The 24,940-nt window shown below is 40.2% G+C and overlaps 1 protein-coding gene across 2 annotated transcripts in view; it reads right to left on the bottom strand.

Moving 5' to 3' along the window:
- DOCK1 (dedicator of cytokinesis 1) overlaps positions 1 to 24,940 on the bottom strand; it is a 550,707-nt gene that overhangs the window by 104,446 nt on the left and 421,321 nt on the right. For both annotated transcript variants that reach the window (XM_060241424.1, XM_060241423.1), the window contains exons 33-35: positions 9,762 to 9,910; positions 2,733 to 2,818; positions 2,371 to 2,527 (exon numbers count right to left, since the gene is read on the bottom strand). In XM_060241424.1, the coding sequence (XP_060097407.1) occupies positions 2,371 to 2,527; positions 2,733 to 2,818; positions 9,762 to 9,910 (392 nt within the window). The remainder of the gene's footprint in view (positions 1 to 2,370; positions 2,528 to 2,732; positions 2,819 to 9,761; positions 9,911 to 24,940) is intronic.

Here is a 24,940-nt window from a genome sequence, read left to right on the forward strand (position 1 = left end):
AAATTCTGTGTGTCCTATTAATAATTTGGAACTCATCAAACTGGGTATTGCTCACTAGCCAGTTTGGTGTAGTGGTTAAGTGTGTAGGCTCTTATCTGAGAGAACCGGGTTTGATTCCCTACTCTTCACTTGCACCTGCTGGAATTGCCTTGGGTCAGCCATAGCCTTTTTAGGAGTTGTCCTTGAAACGGCAGCTGCTGTAAGAGCTCTCTTAGCCCCACCTACCTCACAGGGTGTCTGTTGTGGGGGAGGAGATAAAGGAGATTGTGACTGCTCTGCGACTCTGAGATTCAGAGTATAGGGCGGGATATAAATCCAATATCTTCTAGCAATTGGCTGTAATTTGCCAGATGCTTGGCAAACTCATCCCAATAAAAAGTAGGTAGTTTACTGAGCCTCTGGTGAGCTACCATTTATAGCCAGTAGGCTGTACACTTTGGGCTAAAATAAGAGATTACTTATTTTATCAGTTTATACATACTTGGAATATATTATTCAATATGGAATTTTTTTTCTTTAGAACTGTACTGAAACACAAGTAAATTTATCAGTCTGCCTTGTCCCTTTACTAACTAAAGAAATGGTGCATCTCCCCTTCTCAGGGCCACATTCTTAATCTTTAACAGCCCACCCTCACCAGTAGCTGCTTTTTAATAGTCAAAATAATGTAAGAACATTCAGTCACATCATGAGGAGGTTGGTTTTGTCAAAAATAGAGAACCAAATATATCAAAGGCAGAGTACAATGCCTAGCTCTTATAAAAGTATCACATTGATGAGGAGATTAGAACAAAAAATTAAAAACAAAAAGGATTAGTATTTAAGAACAATATTTTAATAATGCAATCACCATGCTTAAAACAGCTGAGCTGTTTGCCAGAAGCTGAAATTGCATAATTTACCAGAAACCTTGCAGTAATTCTCTAATTGGGGAGAGACGGTGGCTCAGTGGTAGAGCATCTGCTTGGTAAGCAGAAGGTCCCAGGTTCAATCCCCGGCATCTCCAACTAAAAAGGGTCCAGGCAGGTAGGCATGAAAAACCTCAGCTTGAGACCCTGAAGAGCTGCTGTCAGTCTGAGTAGACAATACTGACTTTGATGGACCAAAGGTCTGATTCAGTATAAGGTGGCTTCATATATTCATACTGCAAGAGTTAAAGTGCACTTTCACCAGGGCTTTTTTTTGTAGCAAGGACTCCTTTGCATATTAGGCTACACCCCCTCTGATGTAGCCAATTCTCCCGGATCTTACAGTAGGCCCTGTACTAAGAGCCCTGTAAACTCCTGGAGGATTGGCTACATCAGGGGTGTGTGGTCTAATTCGCAAAGGAATGCCTACTACAAAAAAAAGTCAGCTTTAACATTGTAATGATGTTGGATATTTAACAACTATAAAGTTCAGCAAAGAAACTGTCTCCTGTGTAATTGATAGTTCTCTATGTTTTAAATGATAACCTGAATTTATTCAAATTCCAGGAACAGACCTAATCCAGGTGGATTAAGGAATAGGCGTAGAAGCTATAAAACATTTATGATATAAAAACAAGCCAACCTTACATACTTTCACAATTTCTGAAGTTGTCCCATCATGTAAACTAGTGAGGATTCAAACCATGTAAACTAGTGAGGATTCAAAATATCAAATAATCAATAAATTAATTATACAGTTTTGAGCATATCATCCTCTAGTTCAGGGATCCCCAACACCCAGACCATGGACCGGTACTGGTCCGTGGCTTGTTAGCAGCTGGGCTGTGGAGTGAGGCAGAGACCTTTGTCTGCTCCTTATTTAAAGATCCCCATGGGGGGGGGGCAGGAACAGAGTGTGGGCATGCGGACAGCCTGGGGCAGCAAAAACTCCAGCACCCCCACTCCCACTGGTCTGTGGAAAAACTGTCTTCCACAAAACCGGTCCCTGGTGCCAAAAAGGTTAGGGGCCACTGCTCTAGTTCATTATCAGGAAAATGAAATTAGATCTGGATATTGTGTGGAAGAATGAAATGAGACAATCTCAAAAAAGTTGGTTATAGATAGATACACCGTATGGCATTCTTCTGCATAGGGAATACAGATGATAAAATATATACGGCCATAGTCCTTCAAAGTTAAGAGAAGATAAAAAACCCTACAAATAATTATTAATTTATGAGCATTTTCTCTACAGCAGGATAAAGACAACATTTCTATTTTACCTATTTAAATTCTGTGCCTCTAATTTTATGACTCTACTCTTTAAATTATGTTGTTCTTATTTTCTAACAACATAATCAAAACTGTAACATCTGTGTTTTTCAGCAGGATCTTACTGATTACATTTAAACATTCTCCATCCATTCTAAATGTAGCCCCTTCCATACTTCCTCTTACTCACCAACACATTGACAGTACAGCTCATGCGATTCTCTTTGTTTTCATCATGCATAATAGTTCTGTAATCTAGAAGTCTCTCCATCAGTCGAACCACAAGTTTAACAAAAGTTTCACCAGTTTTGGCAAGATACTTATGTTTTCTGCAATGCTCCAGGAGACTGAAAAAATAGTTACAAAAAAAAATCCAAAAACAACAAAAACTTGTTAATCACACTTCGAAGCAAGCCCTCAACCTAGGTGTAATTTTAAATATTTCAATCATTAACATATTTTAATTATTGCTAGGCTGCAAAGTATATTATTGCATAGCTGCTAACTCTCTCAACTGTTTCAGCACAAATCCCACTGCTCAACAACACTTACATTTTTTCAAACAACACTTTATACTGTTCATCTCCTCGGCCTCCTTCCACTTCATGATCCAACTTTGTGATGATCTCATTTTCAAACTATAATTAAACAAAAAGATATAAATCAACACAGAAAAAATATTTCATTTTATTACTGTACAAATCAATGGGTCATAGACTCACTGAAGCTCAAAATGAGATGGTTAACCATTGTTTTTAAGCTTGATTGACTTTTAATGGTATAAGATCTCTGACATGAAGCTAAGCATAATGATCTGCTATACCCTATAAAGATCTTCCAATTTAGGAAATATTTGGCTATGTTGTTAAACGAAGCTTAGGCAATTTCTTTTTTAAACATCTAAATAAGATGGCTGATTACAGGAATAAAAGGTGGAGAGTAACATTCAGAGCAGAGCACACAATGTCCTTTGCAATTATTATAATAGCAACAAATGCAAGCCATCTGAAAGCCCCATTACTGATGATATATAACACCTTAGGCTGTTCTGCCAATTGCATCATTCAGCTGGATGAGCATGCTAACATCTATTTGGATTGGCTAAGTTGGCTCACCTCAGAACACATCTAATAGATAGCTTCAAAGTCATTTGGAAGCTGAAGCAGAAAAGAGCTAATAATGGGACTTAAAGAGAGGGGTGTAACATGATCACAACGATGAAAAAATGTTTTTTTCTCTAGCTGAAGCATTTGAAATTGAGTGGTGGCGTCACCATGATGACAAGTAACTGAAGCCATGAGTTATCGATGACATATTCTTTCTAGCACAAACACAGACACAGACACACACAGAGACACTCTTGACGAGCAGTTGCAAAGTTAAAAAAAAAAAATTGAAGACACCCTCCTCCTTTTGTGACAGTTTGATATATTCGATACTAAACAAACAAGGTAATTGGCCAAATCTCTACCAGTCAGATTTCCTTCTGCGTTATCTATTAATAACACTCCTCTCAGAAGGCCTTTGAAGTATTACTGACAATTGTACTTGCTTGCGTTCACTGTGAGACTAGATGGAAGATTCCATTTGTCAGTCTCCCTCCTTGGTCAGAATTTAAGAAAATAAATATTATCCTTCTGTTATAAGAATGAATTAGAAAAAGTAAACCTGCATCTTTATACATCTGGGGAATTTTAATTAGGATATCTATGACTTTGATCATAAGAAAGCAGGCATGGTAATAAAGAAGCTGCAAACAACTTGTTTCAGCTTTAAAAATGTATATATGCAAAGGAAAACCTTAAAAGCATGAAAGAAATGTCTACCAAAGGTCAAGATGCCTCAGGAGATGTACATGCTGCTGCTGATCTAAATGGAGAAATTCATTAGTCCCTGTAGCTTCCAGTGCCCTTCCATGCCCACCATGTCCCTTTTCTTACATATAATAACAACCCACAGTTTTCACCCTGCGCCTCTAACCCCGCCTTTCTTTTGACCACCAGTCCCCCTGCTGGAAAAGCCCTTTAAATTCTAATAAAGCATGAAATGTTCATGTCATAATAAATTATGCAAATATATCTGATGTACATAATTCAAAATTATTAGACATTTGGGGCTCACTTGTCATTGAGACAGTATATACATCAGAGGCAGGAATCATTTAAATTGATATTGCTTAAGAGTACTCTGGCAATGCAAAGGAGACTCTACATGAGCATACAGTCAAAGCTGAAAAGATGTTAACGCTTCTTTTACAGCACCGGGGTGGTATAAAGGGATGACAACACAATCAACAATTTACAAATGCAATGCTACAGATAGTACAAGCAATGAAATTATATGGCAAACATATGCACTCCTACTATGAGGGACAATAAATACATGATAATAAAACATATACATTTCAGCAACTATTCAGCAGAGAACACTTACAAAAAAAGATTTAACTCTAGTATATATTCTAGTGACATTCTACTCATGAAGCACAGGCATTCCACCATGCAAGAGTATTCTTTTCAGATCCTGGTTGTCATTCCTTGATGAGAATTAAATCTTTGGAGGCCAGAAAAACTTGCAACTGCCAAAATTCACCCATACAGTTTAAACGATTGGTAAGTGAAATGGGGATAGAACACTAACAAAATAAAGATAAAGTCACAACATGTTATATCACGTCCTTAACTTCACTGGAAGAATTCAGTCATATACCCAGCAAGTCATAGTCATCCAAATGGAATGTATTCACATGTCATTTGTGAGCAAATGAACAGTACTGAAGTCATTGTTCCAGCAATTCCACATATCCATTTTTTAACCACAATGCAGTCTCTTGACACCTTCATATACTCTGTAGAAACTCTTTCCAAAATCTACAAATGGTGGTTGTCAACTTGGCACTTTATGTGACATTTATAAGTATACCTGCAAGATGATAGTCAATATGATGGTGAAAAATCACAGTGAAATCTAAGTGAAGTTTGCACAACCCTGCCTCTTCATCTATACTACCTAACCCTACCTTCTGCTTCTTACTCTTTCTTCAGTATGGATCCCAAAATTCAGTGCCCTGAATATGCCAATATAGATTAAACACACTTGCACATTTTCTTTAGGCTGTTACTGGGGTTGCCAAAAAAACTGGAAAGCAGAGAAATATTGGGGATGGATGAAGAGAATAGAGCTAGGATAGTGGCACAGAATGCTATGGACGAGAGTGGCAAACCGTGCCACTACTACCTGTGGCTATATGTCTACCTAAGGGAGTTCCAGCTTTATAACCCTTCAACCAGAAGATATCAACATCAACTGATATTTTCCTTTGCAAAATATAAAGACTGCCACAAGGCTACCAAATGATTGTACATTTGCTTATGACCTTTGTGTGCCCCATACAATAATTTATGCTTTTGCTGTTTTAGAAAGTTAACTCTGGAAAGATAGTACAAACTGAAAAAGGCATAAAAACAGATTAAAATGCAACTTCAAAAATATTGTTTGGCCTTCTGTGCCCCCAATGAGGCAATGCAATTCATAAGTATAATGTATGTGCTTGTTGTAGAAAGGAAATTAAAATTAGAGGAGGAGGATGGATAATCCAAGCCACCCCTTGCAGTGCAATCTGAGAGGAGCAGCCTGTAGTGCAAGGGCATGCCAAGCGGTAATTTAAAAGGAATACTGTAAACAAGAAAGCCACAAATCTTCACAGATCCTTTAATGAGATACAAAACCCAGGACTGCTGCCTGTGACACATACCAGAGAAATTATTCCCTGGCTGATTATTTACACAGTATATGGAGATGGGATTTATTTGTCATAAAAGACGTTTGACATTCTGATGACACTCAAATCTGCCAGTCATGTGAAAACTAAATGCAAATTGCATGAAATTCTGCTTAAGGATGCTACAGCCATATTGGTTTCCTTTGCAAGACCAAATGAAGTAAACGTGGTATCTTCTTAAAATGTACATATTAACTGCTTATGGTTTTGTGATTATAATCGAAAATCTGATCTGCCAGCATGAACCGACTGTTGTTACTATATGGGAAACAGATCAGAGGTTGCCAATTGCACTACTTCCGAATGGAGGAAACACCAAAGGATTCTATGATGGGGGTGCTACTTTGCCAGATAAACCTCCTGCTCTCTTTACATGATTTGTTTGCTAGCTTGGTATAGACCAGAAAAGATAGTGGTGAACTTAAATTAGCTAACAATAATGAATGATACTAGCAAGAGTTTTTACTGTCTGCTAATGGTATGAAAATTTGGATTCCCCCCAAAAAAGTCTCCCGGTTTGGAAAATGAGCCATTATAAGCTGAGCCCAAGCTGTTCCAAAATTTGGTCCCACCTTGTAACACTCTGCTTTGGTGCCAGCACTCTCCACCACTATGCAGTCTTCCATTTTGCAAAATTTCCATTATAACCACATAAGCAGCAGCAAGAAAGGACTTCAACAGTACATGGCTTCATTTGTATGGCCTGGATACTCTTAAATATTTCTGAACATGCTAAGAAGAATTTACTGCTGCTGGGAATTCTGAGAACTGAGACTGTAAGCACTGAGAACATTGTCTAGTAAGCAGAAAGGCATTATGGGCTAGTTCAAGGGTGACCAAACTGCAGCTCAGGAGCCACATGTGGATCTTTTACACATATTGTGTGGCTTCTGAAGCCCCCACACCCCCGTTGCCCAGCATGGAAAGACATTTGGAGAGCCAGTTTGGTGTAGTGGTTAAGTGCGCAGACTCTTATCTGGGAGAACCGGGTTTGATTCCCCACTCCTCCACTTGCACCTGCTAGCATGGCCTTGGGTCAGCCATAGCTCTGGCAGAGGTTGTCCTTGAAAGGGCAGCTGCTGTGAGAGTCCTCTCCAGCCCCACCCACCTCACAGGGTGTCTGTTGTGGAAGAGGAAGGTAAAGGAGATTGTGAGCCGCTCTGAGACTCTTCGGAGTGGAGGGTGGGATATAAATCCAATATCTTCTTCTTCTTCTTCTAAATCCCTTTTACAAGCCAAGCCAGCTGGCAGCTTGGAGACTGCATTTAAAGTTAACACATGAACCTTAATACATGACAGAGCTGGGCTGACTAGTAAGAGCACCCCCCAGCTGTAACACCTCGGTTTCTTGATTTTTTTAGAAGAGCATAAAGATGAATTGCATAATACTAAACAGGTTAGCTCTAAATATGTAAAATAACATGCCAGAATATTAAGTAAAACTCAGCTGTGAAATAAAAATAAATAGGTATGAGACTGCTGTTCTACAATTTGCTTTCCTTTTCTACATCTTATCGCTAGTGGCAGATCCATAATTGGTTCCATCATGGTTAGACATTATTGCAGCATGGCTTTTTAAAAAATCCTTATGTTTTGATGTAACAAGATGCATCACAAACAGTGTTGCTTTTGAGAGCTGCAAATCTAGTGGGGGGGTAAAATATTTCTCTTTGCCAATGATTTCCAATTCATTTTCCAAATGAAACATCTCAATCAGAAGCTATTCAAAAGCATACAAATGGAATTGTTTGTGTGTCACTCAATAATCATAGTTATAATAGAGCAGTGCATTTGTCACAGTCCACATGGCAGAGCTATACTTATCCTTTGCTACAAAGGCCAGAAGGAAGACACTGAGCTGAGATCCTTATTAGAAATTCGTGTTAACACCTCTTCAGCAGAAGGTATGATGTTAACATCTCTAAATTCCTTTAAGTCTGTCACATTCATCAAAGTCCATTAATTGTGCAAGACATTCACTGAGGACAGTGGGATGTTAGGTACTGTTAAAAGCCAGATTTAAATGATCATTCTACTCCAGCTGGCTTGCACCTCCCAAAAGAAGTAAAAGTTTCTTGCTGTTCAGCACACTTTTGCACACCAGTATCCACATGCCACCCAACATGACTTGAGATTTGAGTGCTCAGTTAATTAGGGCTTCTAATTTTTTTATGATGCTTACGGGAACCATGTTCTGCATTGTAAGTAGCAATTATAAATTTTCAGATTCTGGGAAAAACAAAAGTTAAAACACTCACTGCCAACCAGATAAGAGAGACTGTTGCCTCATTGATATTACAATTTACTGTCAACCTCAAGAATTCAATAAAAAAAGATTCTTTGTTCCTTTTTGCTGGCAGTCCCAACTAAATTACCTGCTTTTCATAACAGAACTCTACCTAGGGGTGCTTTATTTGCATCAGTAGTATGGTGTTAGCAATCATGTGTATTATTCATTTGTTTGTTTTACTGCCTGTACAATTTCCCCCCTATTTTTTGGCCTTTAGAAACATGCCACATTTTTTTTATATGACACAAGATGGATAAACAGGAGGATGTTAGATATTGCAAATTTATACAGTTGCTAATTCATAAGAAAACTTTCCCCACTTAGTGCTGGGAAGCAGGTATAAGAAAGTAATTTTTCACAAAAGACATTTTCATTTGATGGAATTCATTATCACAATGTGCAGTGATAGCAACTATCTTAGGTGGCTTCAAAATAATTAGGTTAATTCATAGCTGTTTGCCATGATGGCTGAAATAAAAATTATGTGTACAGAGGCAATGTACCTCTGGGTTCCAGATGCTGGGGAAGAACCACAGGGAAAGGATGTTTACATGTGAGCCTGTAGGGACAACTTGCTGACAGGGCCGGATGTGGGGGTGGCAGAGGGGAGTGCTTGCCCTGAGCACCAGCGGAGGGTGGGGCGCCAAATTGGGTATGGAGTCCATTGTATTCTATGGGACCATAAGGTAGAATGGCCCATAAGTGGGTGCCATTTTTAAATTTTGCTCCCACTCAAAAAACATGTAGATCCGGTTCTGCTTGCTGATCAATCTTGAAAACAAAATCCTGGGCTAGACAGTTTTACACGGCAAGGTAGTTCGTGCATGGTATTCTTGGGTTTAAGCATACTGGGAGGAGTCACGTGATTAAGGCTATATGCAGATGTTCTGTGCTAACACAACTTTACATGGCTTGTGATGTTACATGTGCCAAAAATCAGACAATGTGTTGTGAGTCTCAGTTTGCATCTGCCCTTAGATTTAACCCTCCTTTAAATTTGGTGCAGAACATTGCTGCTGCAACAGTCTCACAAAACATTCAGTACAAGAAACTTTTCATTCAAAGTATAACTTTCAACCTTTCTAGACACAGCAAAGTAAATACTAAGGTATATATGGAACATAGGAGGTTAATTGTTTCAGACAGACCATAATGTATCCAACAGTTTACCTACCAAAGAGTCACAGGTACCATCATTCAACTTATTATATTTTAAAGATCCAGCTGTGGTATAAATGTGAATTATCCATGTTCATTTATGCTATGCTGTGGGACAAATGGATATTTACCCTTGGCTGTCACAACTTGGGGCACACCATTCAAATGCTCGTTTCTGTTATGCTGTGTAGGCAGGCATCAAAATGAGTGTGTGTGTGTGGTGTAGTGTAGTGTAGTTCCTATGGGTCACCATGTGGGGCACAAATTGAGCAAACCTGACTGGTACTGAAAATGTCAATCTCAAGGAAACTGTGGAAACAATGTTTATATTTTAAAATTAAATTTTTCTTACCATCTGGAAGCTCCGGGTAGAATGAAACTCACACTGCATCATATCAAAGAAGATTGGAATAGTAGCTTTTCTAAGTTCAGTTTCAGGGATCAGTGTCATTTCTAACATGGGCCCCACCATCTCAGGAATGAATTTGATCTTATGTTGGCCTGCAAGGGCAAAAGAGAACATCTGAATTCACGGGAAAGCGGCTAAAATCAGAGCCAGGGTTCATCTGGTTAGATCACATGCATTTGCTTTGAATGCCCTGGAAGAAACAACAGAGAGGGTCTGCAAGCATATAGAGAATGTAGCCAAACTGAGACATTGAAACAGACACAATCTTGGCTTATTATTATGTGTCTATGCTCCCTTCCTCCTCCCATTGTACCCAAAGAGTATCTGAAGGCTTCTTGGTTTCAGGAACCTTAAATTAATCTCCAATTTGCTGTGACGTCCAAAGGCAAGTATCTGAGCAAACTGAAGTTTGGTTAGAATCCTGGCTTATGGGTGAAGAAACAAAACAGAACAAAATAATTTGCCCAGGCACCTACATTTGGGTGTCATGATAAACTGGAGTTTGATTGAAGCCTTCTGAGGCCAAGACAACTTTAATCATGCTCTGCATGCAAGGAGAGGCAGGAGGGAGCACACAAGCCTGGCAGCAGACTGAGATTGTGCCAGTCATGAACAGAGCACTGTTTGTGATGTCTGGATGCACACTGTATTTTCCATACCACTGGAAAAACACAGCCTGCCCCAAACACATATAAAATTAGGAAGCAGGACTCACAAGTGGGGTGCCACTTAGATTTTAACCACTGTGGGGCTTTGTGTAAACATAACTATTTACGCAGGACAAGAAGATACCTGCTGATATTTTTAAAAGCCAAAAAGCAGACCACCTGAGATTTCTTTGTCCTCAAACTCCATCTTCCCAACCCCCAGTTACATTCACCAGATGCTGACCCAGTATCCTTTATTTCAAAATTCAGACAGCACTTCACCAAATTTAAATATCTACTGACAATTATCATGAAATGAAAAAGATGTATTACATTGTCCTTAGACTCAATAATTATTGATTCTATTGCTTTTTCCTTCAGAGTCAATGTGATGTCAAACTAGGATCTGGGGTATGTCAGGTAAAAATTCCACTCTTGTTAGATGACTTTGGGCTAGCCACATACTCTCAGCCTAATCTACCTTACAGAGTTGTGAGAAGAAAATGGAGAAGGTAACAATGTGAGGCACTTTGGATATGAATGAAGCAAAATAAAATAAATCTTCTAAGGCAGTGCTTACTTGCTCCAAGGCTCACAGAATGTGGCAATATTCACATTTATCATCAACCAAAAGGGCCACATGACTCCTGTATGCCACCCCCTTCAACATACATGTAGATAACTATTAATATTATATGTGCAACTATACCCTTATTCATTACCTAGGTACCTCTGAGCATACAGGGATGGTCTTTCTCCATCATTGCTGAACCTTAGACTTTCTTCCTGCCTTCTCACTCTCTCCTCAGCATGAAGCACAATAGTTGAGGTGAGAGAATGCCAAGGCACAGAGGGGAGCAAGCTGGCTGTGAAGAAATGGAAGTAAAATCACTGTCACTCTGCTGTAGCTACCTTGCTTTCATTCTAGCAGCTGTGTTAGCGCTGGGATGAAAGTACAAAGGATGCAGAGAAGGGGGAATTGTAGAATGGGGGGGATGGAGGGGGTGGATATGGGGATAAATGTTGACACTGTACTGTACCTTTCAGTGAATACTGAAAAGTGACAGCACATTGCCAATGAAAACTCCCAGAATTCAAAAAAAACTCTATGGTAAAACCATAGCATTTTGTTCAAACCCTAAAGTATCACATTGGCAATGTGATGACACTGAAGGGATAGTCACTATAAGCGACATTGCACCATTCCTTTTTCAGCCATTTTCTTCTGCCACACCAACAAAGGATACCAAGAGGTCTCCTGTGGGAGAGGATGGGCCCTTTACTTGCATCCATGGCATAAGGGTGACAGTTTGGGGAGGGCTTACCTGTCCTTTAGTTCCTCTGCCAGCAGTTGTTTTGAGGTGGGAACCACCTGTCACCCACAGGCTCTACTGGGCAAAAACAATGCCCTTTTTCCTGGAACATGCGGCAGGTATTATACTGGGAAGTGCTGTTCAAAAGAGCTACAGGTGGCATGTAAAAGAGCCAAGTGTGGCTCCCAAGCCACTGAGTATCACTGCTCTTTTAAAGTAAAATTTGTAACAGGTTGACAAATCTTCCTGTGCTTGTAGAAATACTTCCTTTTCCCTCAGATCTTTTGTCCCTTCTCCAAGCCAATGGATCACAGAATAAAGATAATCTATTTTCTTAACTGGATTCAACTGAAGTCTTTGGCACTATGACCGAAGTGTACACTTACTTTCCTAATGGTTTAAGTTACTAGTGTTTAAAGAGAAACAGTTATCAGAGTACTCAGACTGGGCTAAAACTAAATTTGTTTTAAAGAGAAATAGTGTTTACCTCACTTTTTAAATCAGATAATATGCTCATGTGCACAGCCAGAAAACCTCACAACATTTACATAACATGAGACACAAGAGAGAGATACGCTGGACAACTACTTTTGGTGTTAACAAAATGTTCTCTGTATTTTTTCTATCACAAGCTCATTATGTTTTTGTCATTAAGAGAGCCTCAAGATATGAAGCTGCATCTAAGCCAGGGCAACAGTAGATATCACTTAAGATATTTAATTATCAAGAATGTTGATTACAAACATGAAAAAAAAGTATCACTCTCCATGCATAGAAAATGAAGTTCCAAGTACACAATTATTTGCAAAGATAGAAACAATGACAATAAGAAACATTCTTCGAATAACAGGGGGCTGGCTGCTAATTCAGGATTACAAACCACATATTCTTGGACACAAGGCTTTTTTTGAGCAGGAATGCACAGGAACACAGTTCTGGCTGGCTTAGCGTCAGGTTGTGTGGCCTAATATGCAAATGAGTTCCTGTTAGGCTTTTTCTACAAAAAAAGCCTTGTTTGGACACATCCAGATACTACATACATACATATTCTAAATAAACTCATAAGAAATTCTCAATCTCATCATAACATTCTAGCATAATACTGTAGAGTAACAAATATTCATTCTTCGCCTCTAAATTCTGAATATCAGAATACTCACTGAACAATGAATGCTGACTTACACCTGACTCGTTTTTAGGTGTGGCAGTACTACAGAGTTGTAGTAACTAAAACATTATCTGAGTTGTAGTTGAGTTGTAGTAACTAAAACATTGTCTTTGAAAGCATTACAGAGTTAGCTGTCAATTGCAGAAATCAGTTTTAACACCAGTATTGCTTCTCTTGTTCTTGAAACCAATGGAGGTGGGGAGAAGAAGAGGAGGAGGAGGAGATAGGATTTATACACCACCCTTCACTTGGAGTCTAAGAGCAGTTTACAGTCTTCTTTCCCTTCCCCTACCTGCAACAGACATCCTGTGAGGTAGGTGCAGCTGAGGGAGCTCTTCTGAGAACTGCTCTTGAGAGAACAGCTCTGAGAGAACTTGTGACTAACCCAAGGTCACACCAGCAGCTGCATGTAAAGGAGTGGGGAATCAAACCTTGTTCTCTCAGATTACAGTCTGTACTCTTAACCACTACACCAACTGTATTTGTGCAAAGCCACATGTTACGGTTGGATAACGATGATATCTACATGCCTGATCCTAGGAGAACCAGCACAATGCTGCTAATATGGTAGACAGATAAGCAGATGAGGCACGTAAATATCTAGCTTTGTGGCTTCTTCCCCAGTTGTCAGAGAAGGTAAAGGTAATCACAGCTCAGCTTAAGTACCAGCAGTAACACTGCTGGCTGGCTCCAGCCAGCATCTAGGCTGGTCATACACAACAGAAATGCAGAGGTTGTGAGCTTGAGTGAATAGCCAACCCATCAGCAGAATAGCCAGAGAAGAAGAAGAAGACTGCAGATTTATACCCCGCCCTTCTCTCTGAACCAGAGACTCAGAGCAGCTTACAATCTCCTATATCTTCTCCCCCCACAACAGACACCCTGTGAGGTGGGTGAGCTGAGAGGGCTCTCACAGCAGCTGCCCTTTCAAGGACAACCTCTGCCAGAGCTATGACTAACCCAAGGCCATTCCAGCAGGTGCATGTGGAGGAGTGGGGAATCAAACCCGGTTCTCCCAGATAAGAGTCCGCACACTTAACCACTATGCCAAACTGGCTCAGAGACCATATGAGGCAACAAACAATGGCTGATTGCGTGTGTGGGACATCTGCCAGCTTGGCTCATTTTCTTGAATGATCTGCTCTACAAGTGCTTTAAGTTCTCTGCAATGAATTTATTCTTCATTCATGGGACCAGACAGCTTCAGTGCTTCCCATCTTTAAAACACATAAATGTTTTCTGTAACAAAAGTTTGTGATCTTTTATTGAGTCAATATACAAAAAATATATTCCCTGCTTTCTCATTATGGAACTGTTACAGTCTAATTTGTGTCAGGATCTTTTGAGATTATATATATGGAGAATACTAACTGGTGGTAGTGAATGGTAAGCACCAGTGTAAATTGTTCAGATGAGATGAATGCACCATTTCCTATAGTTTCTGCCTCAAGAACATGAAGGCTTCACCCTTGGATCTCACTTAACTTTACAGTTTTAAAGCAGGGTTGTCGAATTCATCTGTTATGAGGGATGGATCTGACATAAATGAAGCCTTGTCGGAATGGGCCATGTGTGTTCCTATTTAAGATTAGGTAGCAGAGATATACACTTTATAAAGGACACAGACAAACACAATTATACACACACACACACAAACATTGGTCTTAAAGGTGCTTTCTTTGTATTTCTCCCATAGGACCCAAGGAACTGGGCAAGGGGACCAGGAGGGGGAGGAGCCTCGGACAATAGAAGGAAGAGAGGCTTGGCTGGCTCAGTAGCTCTGCTGTGTGATTGAGAGAGCCTGGCAAAGCAAGCTCTGCTTCCTCTCCTTCCTCCCCAAGAGAGGAGCCTCAGCCTATGGAGAAAATAGAGGTTTTGCTCTGTAGCTCCTATGTGATTCAGCAAGCCTTTGCAAAGTAAGCTGTTATACAGAAGGAAGCAAGAGAGAGGGAGAAGGAAGCAGATGACATCCAGTTGAGTGCAAGCCTGATAAGAGCCCTCCGGGGGCCTGATTCAGCCCCCAGGCTGCATGTTTGACACCCTTGATTTAAAGAGTTAGCAATCCTAGCTTACAACATAGGATGCCCATTAATTATAAGTAGATACTATAGTAGCTAGACACTGAGCACAATTGTCACCGGACTACAAAGCAAAAAAAGAGAAACCCCATCAAACAAAAACATAAAACCAAGTACAAACGTACAGAATGGTACAATGTGTACGTGGAAAGAAATGCGCAATAAAGCACCTTGAGCCGATTGACTGAAAATAATAAATACATTCAAATTATATATGCACATGCGGTACGTAAAATGATGAGGTTGCTGAAAGGCACTTCTTTTCTTGTATGAATCACATTTTGTAAATATATTTTTCACGGAGTGGTTTTGATTTATTTGATTGCTGCTGCAGCTAAGAGGCAGGGCAAGTCGCAGCCCCATGGCAACTTGTGTGAAATCGGACAGAAGCGCTGGGGGGGAAAGGGCCCCAGGACCAGAACAAGCCTAGTGAGAAATTGGTGCCAGTCAATTCAGCACATATAGTCAGTAGTTTATTCAGGATCAATACAGAGCAATGGACCTTCATGCCACAAGGCCATTGCCGAGAATAAAGTAACTTACAAACAGAACCAATAATATACCAAGCAAAAAGGTGCACAAATGAAAGCCAGTCCCTGTCAGGTTCCCAGGGTTAAGAACACAGCATAGAGAGTCTTTGTTGGATGCTCCAGATCGTCTGGTCAAACTCAGATGCTGCCATGGCTACCAGATCAGAGTTTCACTGGCAATGTTTTCCCTCCTGCGCATTTTGAGAAAGTTACAGCAAGCAAAATGTCAACATATGCTCAATTAGATACACGTTTGAGCAATATGAAAAATGCCTACTTAGTACAGATATACTGGTATGCAATGCAAGATAATACAAGGAATGAAACTGACTGAATGAGTGAATACCCCCAATACAGCATAACCATTTGACATCCTGACTCAATTGTCAGGGAACCTGACATGGTGAAGGCAAGAAAGTAGCATGTGCAAGGTGAAGCCCTACTGTCAAGAAGGAATTAGTGTTGTAGGGATGGGCAATGTGAGAAATGTCTTTCGAATGAGAAATGAAAATGAGAATATCTCAGCTTGATAATAACCATAAGGTCCATGAGCGTTCCCTATGCTCCTTGTGCATTTTCGATTCATGTCAGAATTAGAACCTTTTACATGCGTTAATCAAAGGAAATGCACTGTAAGTTATTCAGTCATTGCTGCCATTTGTGGACAGTATCCTTACAGTAGTTCTTCCTTGGCTGTCTTAATCAATAGAAATATTAAATCAATGAAGAAAGAAGAGCCTTTCTTTGAGTGCAATACAATAGTGTTTCGTGGGAAGGAGAGGGAAAAAAGCAAAAGCAATTACACAGTATTAAAACATGGACAAGCACACTGCAATTCATTCCTACTCTGCCACTTGAAGGCCATTTAGTTAATTTTCAGCTACAATGTTTAAAGGGAGCTTTCCTCAGTATTTTTTCTGCAACACCAGGGGTGTGTGTTGAGAGGAATTAAAAAAAACCTTACTCAAGAACTGCAGAGTCAGCAGCCTCTTTGTTCTGAATGTCAAACGCAGAGATCCACAAATAAGTTTTGCAGGTTATTGATATCAAATATACCCAACAGATTCTTAATCCGCTAAGAAATGACAGTGTCTCAAGTTCTTCTTACAGCATGCCCTGACCTGGATAGCCCAAGCTAGCCTGATCTCGTCAGATCTCAGAAGCCAAGCGGAGTTGGCCCTGGCTAATATTTGGGTGGGCAACCTCCAAGGAATACCAGAGTTGTGACAGGCAATGGTAAACTACCTCTGAAACATATCTTGCCTTAAAAATAAGTCTAGCTTACCACCCAGTGGTGCATAATGCTAAAAGAGCTAGAACTTCTGGCTGCCAGACAATCTTAGGATGTCCTGGCAATACTACATACACTGCCATATGGTAATTAATTAATTCTCACACCCTTTTCTGAACTCAGTTGGCATGACCAGGAGATATAATGGATGCACTCTTCAACACCTCAGATTCAGAAGGAGCTCACAGAAGTGCAGGCCTTGCTTGCCCGGGGCTCTCTTTTCTTGCATCAGGTTGCTTTCAGCTGGGAGGCAGGGTGGCATATGCTAATGAGTTATGCTAATAAGCCCCACCACCTATTTTTCTACAAAATGACCCCTGGCTCTAGCTCATTAATAAAGAGAAATTTAGAGTCCATTTCTGAGTAGTATGGCTGTCACACAGAAACACCTTTCAGAGGATCTTATAGGGAAAGGCAGGTAAGAACATAAGAGAAGCCATGTTAGATCAGGCCAATGGCCCATCCAGTCCAACACTCTGTGTCACACAGTGGTAAAAATTTTTCTAATATATATATATATATATATATATATATATATATATATATACACACACACACACACACACACACACACACTGTGGCTAATAGCCACTGATGGACCTCTGCTCCATATTTTTATCTAAACCCCTCTTGAAGGTGGCTAAGCTTGTGGCCGCCACCACCTCCTGTGGCAGTGAATTCCACATGTTAATCACCCTTTGGGGGAAGAAGTACTTCCTTTTATCCGTTTTAACCTGTCTGCTCAGCAATTTCATCGAATGCCCATGAGTTCTTGTATTGTGAGAAAGGGAGAAAAGTACTTCTTCCTCCCTTTCTCACAATACAAGAACTCGTGGGCATTCGATGAAATTCAGGTAATTCAGTCGCTTCCTATACCAGCTGTCCCTGCCTCAAGGAAAAGGCAAGGCTGACATGGGAAGTAAAAATCTCTTATCCTACATCATTGATCTAGTTCAAATGTTGTGAGAACAGAATGGCAATAAATGGTACAGAAATAGTATTCATGATGTTCAGGAAACACAAGAATAGACTCAAAACAAAAGAAGGATGGTATTTGGTGAGCCTAAGATATAAAAACATAGTGCCCACATATTTTTCATTATGACTCCTCTGATGCTCACTCTAAAATTGGGAAAATCTACATTAGAGAGCTCTAACTGCCTACCAGGTGCCATAGGCATATCACCAGTCCTCAAAAGCAAAACCTGCAAGTTAGTAGAACATAATTTCCCCCTGATCTCTGTATCATCAAATGAGACCACACACACCACCTCAATAACAAACTGGGCTCAGTTATTAAGTAGTGGAAACTTGGAAACAACACAGTACAGGCATTTCTGACATCAATCCAAAAAAAAATCACTGAATGAGCAGGTGAAGCAGAGAAATAACGGTGTCCGCACACATTGCTGGTATGAAACGAATTTACTTTGATATCAAGGCAGAACTTAGCTGGCCATAAGTTAAAATCATTCTCATTCAGACCGTTTTTATTCACACCCAAAACAAGCAGGCAAGCCTCCCAGGCTTATCTACTCAACATGCCCCACCTTCTTGTATTTTTCCATTCCTCTTGTCCCCCTGCATTATCAGCTTTAGCAAGAAGCTTCTCAGAGAGGCCTGTCTGTTATCCAATACACATCTGTGAATCCGCACCCACTGAAGGCTGTCTGCTTCTAACACATTGCATCAGACACCCTTTTTGAAGGCAAAAACATATTTTCATTTATTATTATAGGGGTATTCATTAATTATTCAGGGGTCCCCCTTCACAGGACAATCGGAATATCAGAACAGTTATGAATCATTTTGTCAAAGGAAACTTAAGGTGTTTATCTACTGCATTTTCAACTCAGCAGCATTAAAAATGGAGAAGGGTTAATCAATTTTCTACACAGTGTTGAAGCTAGTGCACTAAACCTTTTCAAGCTAGGCTTACACATTTTTAATAAAAACAACTACTGTACAATAGGTAAATCAAAACAGAACTAAAAACAAACAAACCAGGTTTTAGTGCAAAGCTAGTTGGGCACCTAAAGCCTAAACCATTACATTTTATTTCAAGCTATTTTAAGGGTTTAAAATATTATTTGATTTCATAGCCAGACACAAGAATTTTTCAGTGGTTAAAACCAAGCTCCATGTGTGCTCGCTATTGGCCACTATAATTCTGCATGATTATACATGCATAACCACTCTTGCTTTCCATAGGAACAAAGTACTCAGACTTGTGTGTAGGACCATAAACAGAGAGCTCTTGCTCATATATTAAGCTTATTGCTATTTTTCTTGGTGCCCATGTTATCATTATACAGTTTTCACTATCAACCTGCTAGAAATGCTGCAGAAGCTGGAGTTATTAGTATGCTCTGGTCTTCCCACGCAAATAAAAGACACAGTTATTAAAATTCACAGGCTATAATTCTTCAATTAATTATCTGTGCAAATCAATGTGCCTGTGTATTTGTTAACTGCATACAGGATAGCAGCCTTAATTTGTGGATTAAAGTGAAATCCTTTTCTATATAACTGTGTTTTTTCAACTCCTGTACATTTGGGGTCTCTTCATTCCAAATATCAATGCTCTACAGTATTTTCCTATCTCTTTGGGATAGTTAAGCACTACTGGCTTGGAGAATATTATTTTAAAAGGTACAGTAATTTTTCCAGATATTATTATTCAAGAAGAGCTCCAAAAGAAAATAAACTACAACTGATCAAGGACACATTTTCAATTCACATTACCCTAGTAATAAATCAAACTGATATATGTAAAGAACCTTGAGTTGTTATATGATATATACATCATGATGCCACAATACAGGCCCCAACATTTAAGACAATGGTTTATCAAGAAAGATAAGTAAACAATAAGCAAGTGTACCTTCTTTTCAGATGTCTAGTACTCAAAGCACAGTCTAATAAAACAGGTGATTTCACACTCACATTTTCCCCATGTGCATTAAAAAAAAAATGTGGCAGGCTTGGGAGCAAATTTAGCACTCATAGGTCTTGCAATAATATGCCACTGCTCACAGGCTGCTCTCTCTGAATTTTACATTTCTTCAAGAATGGCCCACTTTTACATAAATTATTTATCTCCTATCTTGACTATGTCCACAGAGTGCAGAGCAGCGTTCAACGTCAATAGCGATTTATATGGCACATACTTGCTGGTTATTTTATCATAAGTAAAATAAAAAAAATCTTCAAGATTCTGGAATTGCACTGAGAGAGAACTGGGTTTTGTAACTCCATCAACCAAAGATAATAAGTATAGATCACTAGTCTGAGCTTGCTCAGTCTTTTCTAGGCTTGTCAACTCCTGCCTGGGAAGTTCCTAGAGATTTGGGGGCAGTGCCTATGGAGGAGGGGAAATCTGAAGAGAAATTTCACCTAGAATATTTGGTATATGATGAAGTCTGCCCTCTGAAGTCATCGTTTTCTCCAGGAGAACAACCAAAGGTTTTTGAGGGTTGGAACATAAAGTAATGGTTGTGATTTGGACCCACTTGTGGGGTAGGATGGGATATAAATCACAATAAATAAATATGTTAATAAGATGCAACATGAACAAGTAGGAAGATTCCATATGGATGTCATGAATTTATGGGTGACAGAAGAATTCAAGTATGGTGATTTTACTAAGGCCCTAACATTGCTAGGTCAAAGGGGGGGGACTCCTTATAGCCTTCTAAAGAAACTACTGAATCACAAAAAAGCATTACAGATTCCTGGGAGGAAAATACAAAACAGCGTTACAAATTCTTGAAGGGGGGGGAAATAGTTTTGGATAACAGAAGGGATATTTTGCAGAAATGCCAAATGTACAAAAGGCACATTTCATCAGGGAATGATACTGGAAACAAAGTGCCTTGTGGGAGTAAAGCAATGATTTACTCAGTGAATCAGTAAGATGATGTGAGGAAAATGTCAGGCTAAATAAGCAAATGGAAGCATACAGAATACATGTTGTTCCGGCAAATCAGTCTTTTCTAAACATGAATGAGCAGTGTGAGAATGGCAAAAAGAAAAAGTATTAGCTGAGAGATTAATCTGTCCCACACAGAATCAACTAGATCACTGGCAGCAAGAAGGGAATAATTATGTGAAAGTGGCTGCTTTCTTCATTGTCCAACTTTCACACCCATACATGGTTTGCTATGGTATGAATTGTTGCCAGTAACGTATCCTTACCCTTAAGGATCTTTTCTAGCTCCCTCATGTCTGCCCTTCCCAATCTCAATTTCTTTCTGCTTGGTTGCAGTCTTCCTTTTGGCTGATGATGGGACACAGAATTTAAAATCTTTAAAAAAAAATTAATTTCTCCATTGTCAACCTTAAGGAGGTGTAATTCCTTGTTAGTCATTACTTTTTTCTCTTGATGTTCAGTCATTACTTTTTCTCTCTCTTGATGTTCAGTCATTACTTTTTTCTCTTGCTTTGGCACTTTCTGCTTTAACCGCCAGCAGTAGTCATTTCAAATCTTCACTGTTTTCAGCCAGTAATGTGATGTCATCTGCACTGTTAACTTACCTTTCACCAATTCTCACTCCACCTTCACCTATTTCTAAACCAGCTTTTCTTTATGATATGTTCTGCATACAGATTGAACAGATAGGGAGATAAAGTACATCCTTGTCTAACACCTTTTGCCAACTGGAAACCATTCTGTTTCTCCATATTCTGTCCTAACAGTACCTTCTTGTCCAGAGTACAACTATAAGATATGGACACCCAATTTTTTTAAAACCAATGTTAACTTTCTATGATCCACACAGTCAAAAGCTCTGCTGTAATTCTTAAAACACAAGTTGCTTTTCTTCTGAAAATCTCTTGTATGTTCCGATAACCAACGTAAATAAGAAGGAAGCATTAACTGACACCATGGTTTCAACAGTTTAGCTAAATCATGATGCAAGTAAGAGAGTCTATGGCCACTTGCTAACTACCCAGTGTTAAGCATACATCTTGTATGGACTGGTACCATTACGTACAAAGGAAAGGATGGGTTTCAAAAAAGTGCTAGGAACAATAGCAAAGATACCTCAAGCCACAATATAACACTTTCTAGCCAAATGGTAGGAATTTGACTCTGACATGTAAAATTGGTCTGCCTCCATTACATGCAAGACTACAGTGTGATAAAGTTGTTTGATGATAAGAATAAGAAAATTATAATCTCATTTGCTGAATCTGGAATTAGAGAATGAATAAGGTAAGATATGATAATATGGAGGCCATCAGAAGGACAGAAAGCAGAAACCCAGCATTCCTCTAACGTGCTTGGATTAAGCTTCAGAGGGAGAGAAGGCAGCAGACAGATGTTCCTCACCACACTCGGATCAAGCTTCATGCATAACCAATGCTATTTTAAGATGGTTAAAACACAAAGGTTGATTTGTAAAAACATTATGAAAGTCAATTGAGAGCCAGTGCGATATAGTGGTTATGAGTTCTGGACTAGTATCTAGGTGAACCATATTCACATTCCCACAATGCCATGGATGCTGCTGACAACCTTGGACCAGTCACACACACTTTCAAGATAAAGTACTTGACAAGGTTGTTGTGCTAATAAAATGGAGGAAAGGAGAATGACTTTGAGTCCCCACTGGGGAGAAAGGCAGGGTATAAATGAAATAAGTAATTTTTAAACCTCTGAATGCAAAAAAAGTTGAGAACACATATTGAAAAGCAATAAATAAACACAGAAAATAAAATCAGTGTTAGAACATCTTTAATACATGTAACTTCCACAGTATTAAATTTGACAGTAGTAACAGCATACAATCTAAATTCTGGTAGATTATGATTAAGTAAGGGAGGGTGGTTTCTTACTGAAACAGCAAAAATTTCACCTTTTGATTTTAACTTCTATTTCTGGAATTAGCAGAATGGCTAACCACTGGGATGTGGTTTAATGAAAAAATCTGGGCGTCACCTATTCCTGTATTACACAGGTTCATATATATATTTCACTTTTGCTGGTATAGTATGCAATGGCACATGGAAACACTTAAGAAATTAAGATGACCAACGACACTTACAGTGTAATATTATACAAAGCAACTCCAGTCTAAGCTCATTGATTTCAAAGGGCTTAAACTGGAGTAACTCCATGCAGGATTGCACTGTTAAATACCTTTGATTAGTTATGAAGAGCTATAATATACTCAATTTACAAAAATTAATTGACTAATGGAAATTTGCCGAAGAAAATGATGTAGCACAGCATTTATAAAAACTCTCTCGGCTTGGCTTCGCGAACGAAGATTTAAGAAGGGTGCAATAGTCCACGTCTGCTGCAGGCTCGCTGGTGGCTGACAAGACCAATGCGGGACAGGCAGGTCCGGCCACAGTGGCTGCAGGGAAAAGTCTGATTTAGGGTTGGTGCTGTAGCAGTGCGATTCTTCCTCAATCTCCTTTTGTCCTCAAGACCAGCTATGCGTGCGTTCTCAAAAGAAGAGACAGCCTGGTGGATGGTGTGCCTCCATGCTTTGCGATCTGAGGCTAGGTCAGACCACTGGTGATGGTTGATGCGACAGGTGCCAAGGGATTTCTTCAAGGAGTCCTTGTACCTCTTATTTGGTGCACCTCTATTTCGATGACCGGTGGAGAGTTCGCCATACAGAGCAATCTTGGGAAGGCGGTGGTTTTCCATCCTAGAAATATGCCCTGCCCAGCGCAGCTGTGTCTTCAATAGCAGTGCCTCGATGCTGGTAACCTCCGCCCGCTTGAGTACTTCAGTGTTGGTCACAAAGTCACTCCAGTGGATGTTGAGGATGGTGCGAAGGCAGCGCTGATGAAAGCGCTCAAGGAGTCGCAGGTGATGACGGTATAAAACCCACGATTCAGAGCCGTAGATGAGGGTTGTCATCACAACCGCTTTGTAAACATTGATCTTTGTGCCTTTTTTCAGATGCTTGTTGCTCCACACTCTTTTGTGCAGTCGGCCAAAGGCACGGTTTGCCTTTGCCAGCCTGTTGTCAATCTCCTTGTCAATCTTAGCATCTGAGGAGATGATGCACCCCAGGTAGCTGAACTGCTGGACTGTCTTCAGAATTGATTCACCCACAGTGATGCAGGGAGGGTGATAATCTTCCTGGGGTGCAGGCTGGTGGAGAACTTCTGTCTTCTTCAGACTAACTTCTAGGCCGAATAGCTTGGCAGCCTCTGCAAAGCAGGACGTCATATGCTGCAGAGCTGATACCGAGTGGGAGACGAGTGCAGCATCATCAGCAAACAGTAGCTCTCGGATGAGTTTTTCCATTGTCTTGGAGTGGGCCTTTAGTCGCCTCAGGTTGAACAGGCTGCCATCGGTGCGATAGCGGATGTAGACACCATCGTCATCATCTAGATCTACTGCGGCTCTTTGAAGCATCATGCTAAAGAAGATCGTAAAGAGAGTTGGCGCGAGAACGCAGCCTTGCTTTACACCTGTGCCTATTGGGAAGGTCTCCGAGAGGTCGTTGCAGTGTCTGACTTGGCCTCGCTGGTCTTCGTGTAGCTGGATGATCATGCTGAGGAACCTTGGGGGACATCCTAAACGTTCCAAGATTTGCCACAGGCCTTTCCTGCTAACGGTATCGAAAGCTTTGGTAAGGTCGACAAAAGTCACATACAGAGCCTTGTTCTGTTCCCTGCATTTCTCTTGGAGCTGCCTGAGAACAAATACCATGTCGGTGGTGCTCCTGTTAGCTCTGAAGCCGCACTGGCTCTCTGGGAGGAGTTCTTCTGCAATGGCGGGCACCAGTCTGTTCAGGAGTATTCTGGCAAGGATTTTGCCTGCGATGGAGAGCAGGGTTATCCCCCGGTAGTTGGAGCAGTCTGACTTTTCCCCTTTGTTCTTGTATAGGGTGATGATGATTGCATCGCGAAAGTCCTGTGGTAATTTGCGTTGTTCCCAGCAGGTGACAAGTACTTTGTGAAGTGAGCTATGTAGTACTGTGCCCCCATGCTTCCAGATCTCTGGTGGAATTCCATCAACTCCTGCTGCCTTGCCACTTTTCAGTTGCTTGATGGCTTTAACAGTCTCTTCTAGAGTGGGGATCTCATCCAACTCTGTTTTCACTGGTTGAAGTGGGGTGAGGTG

The sequence above is a fragment of the Heteronotia binoei genome, chromosome 6, assembly GCF_032191835.1.
Source record: "Heteronotia binoei isolate CCM8104 ecotype False Entrance Well chromosome 6, APGP_CSIRO_Hbin_v1, whole genome shotgun sequence".
Lineage (NCBI taxonomy): Eukaryota > Metazoa > Chordata > Lepidosauria > Squamata > Gekkonidae > Heteronotia > Heteronotia binoei.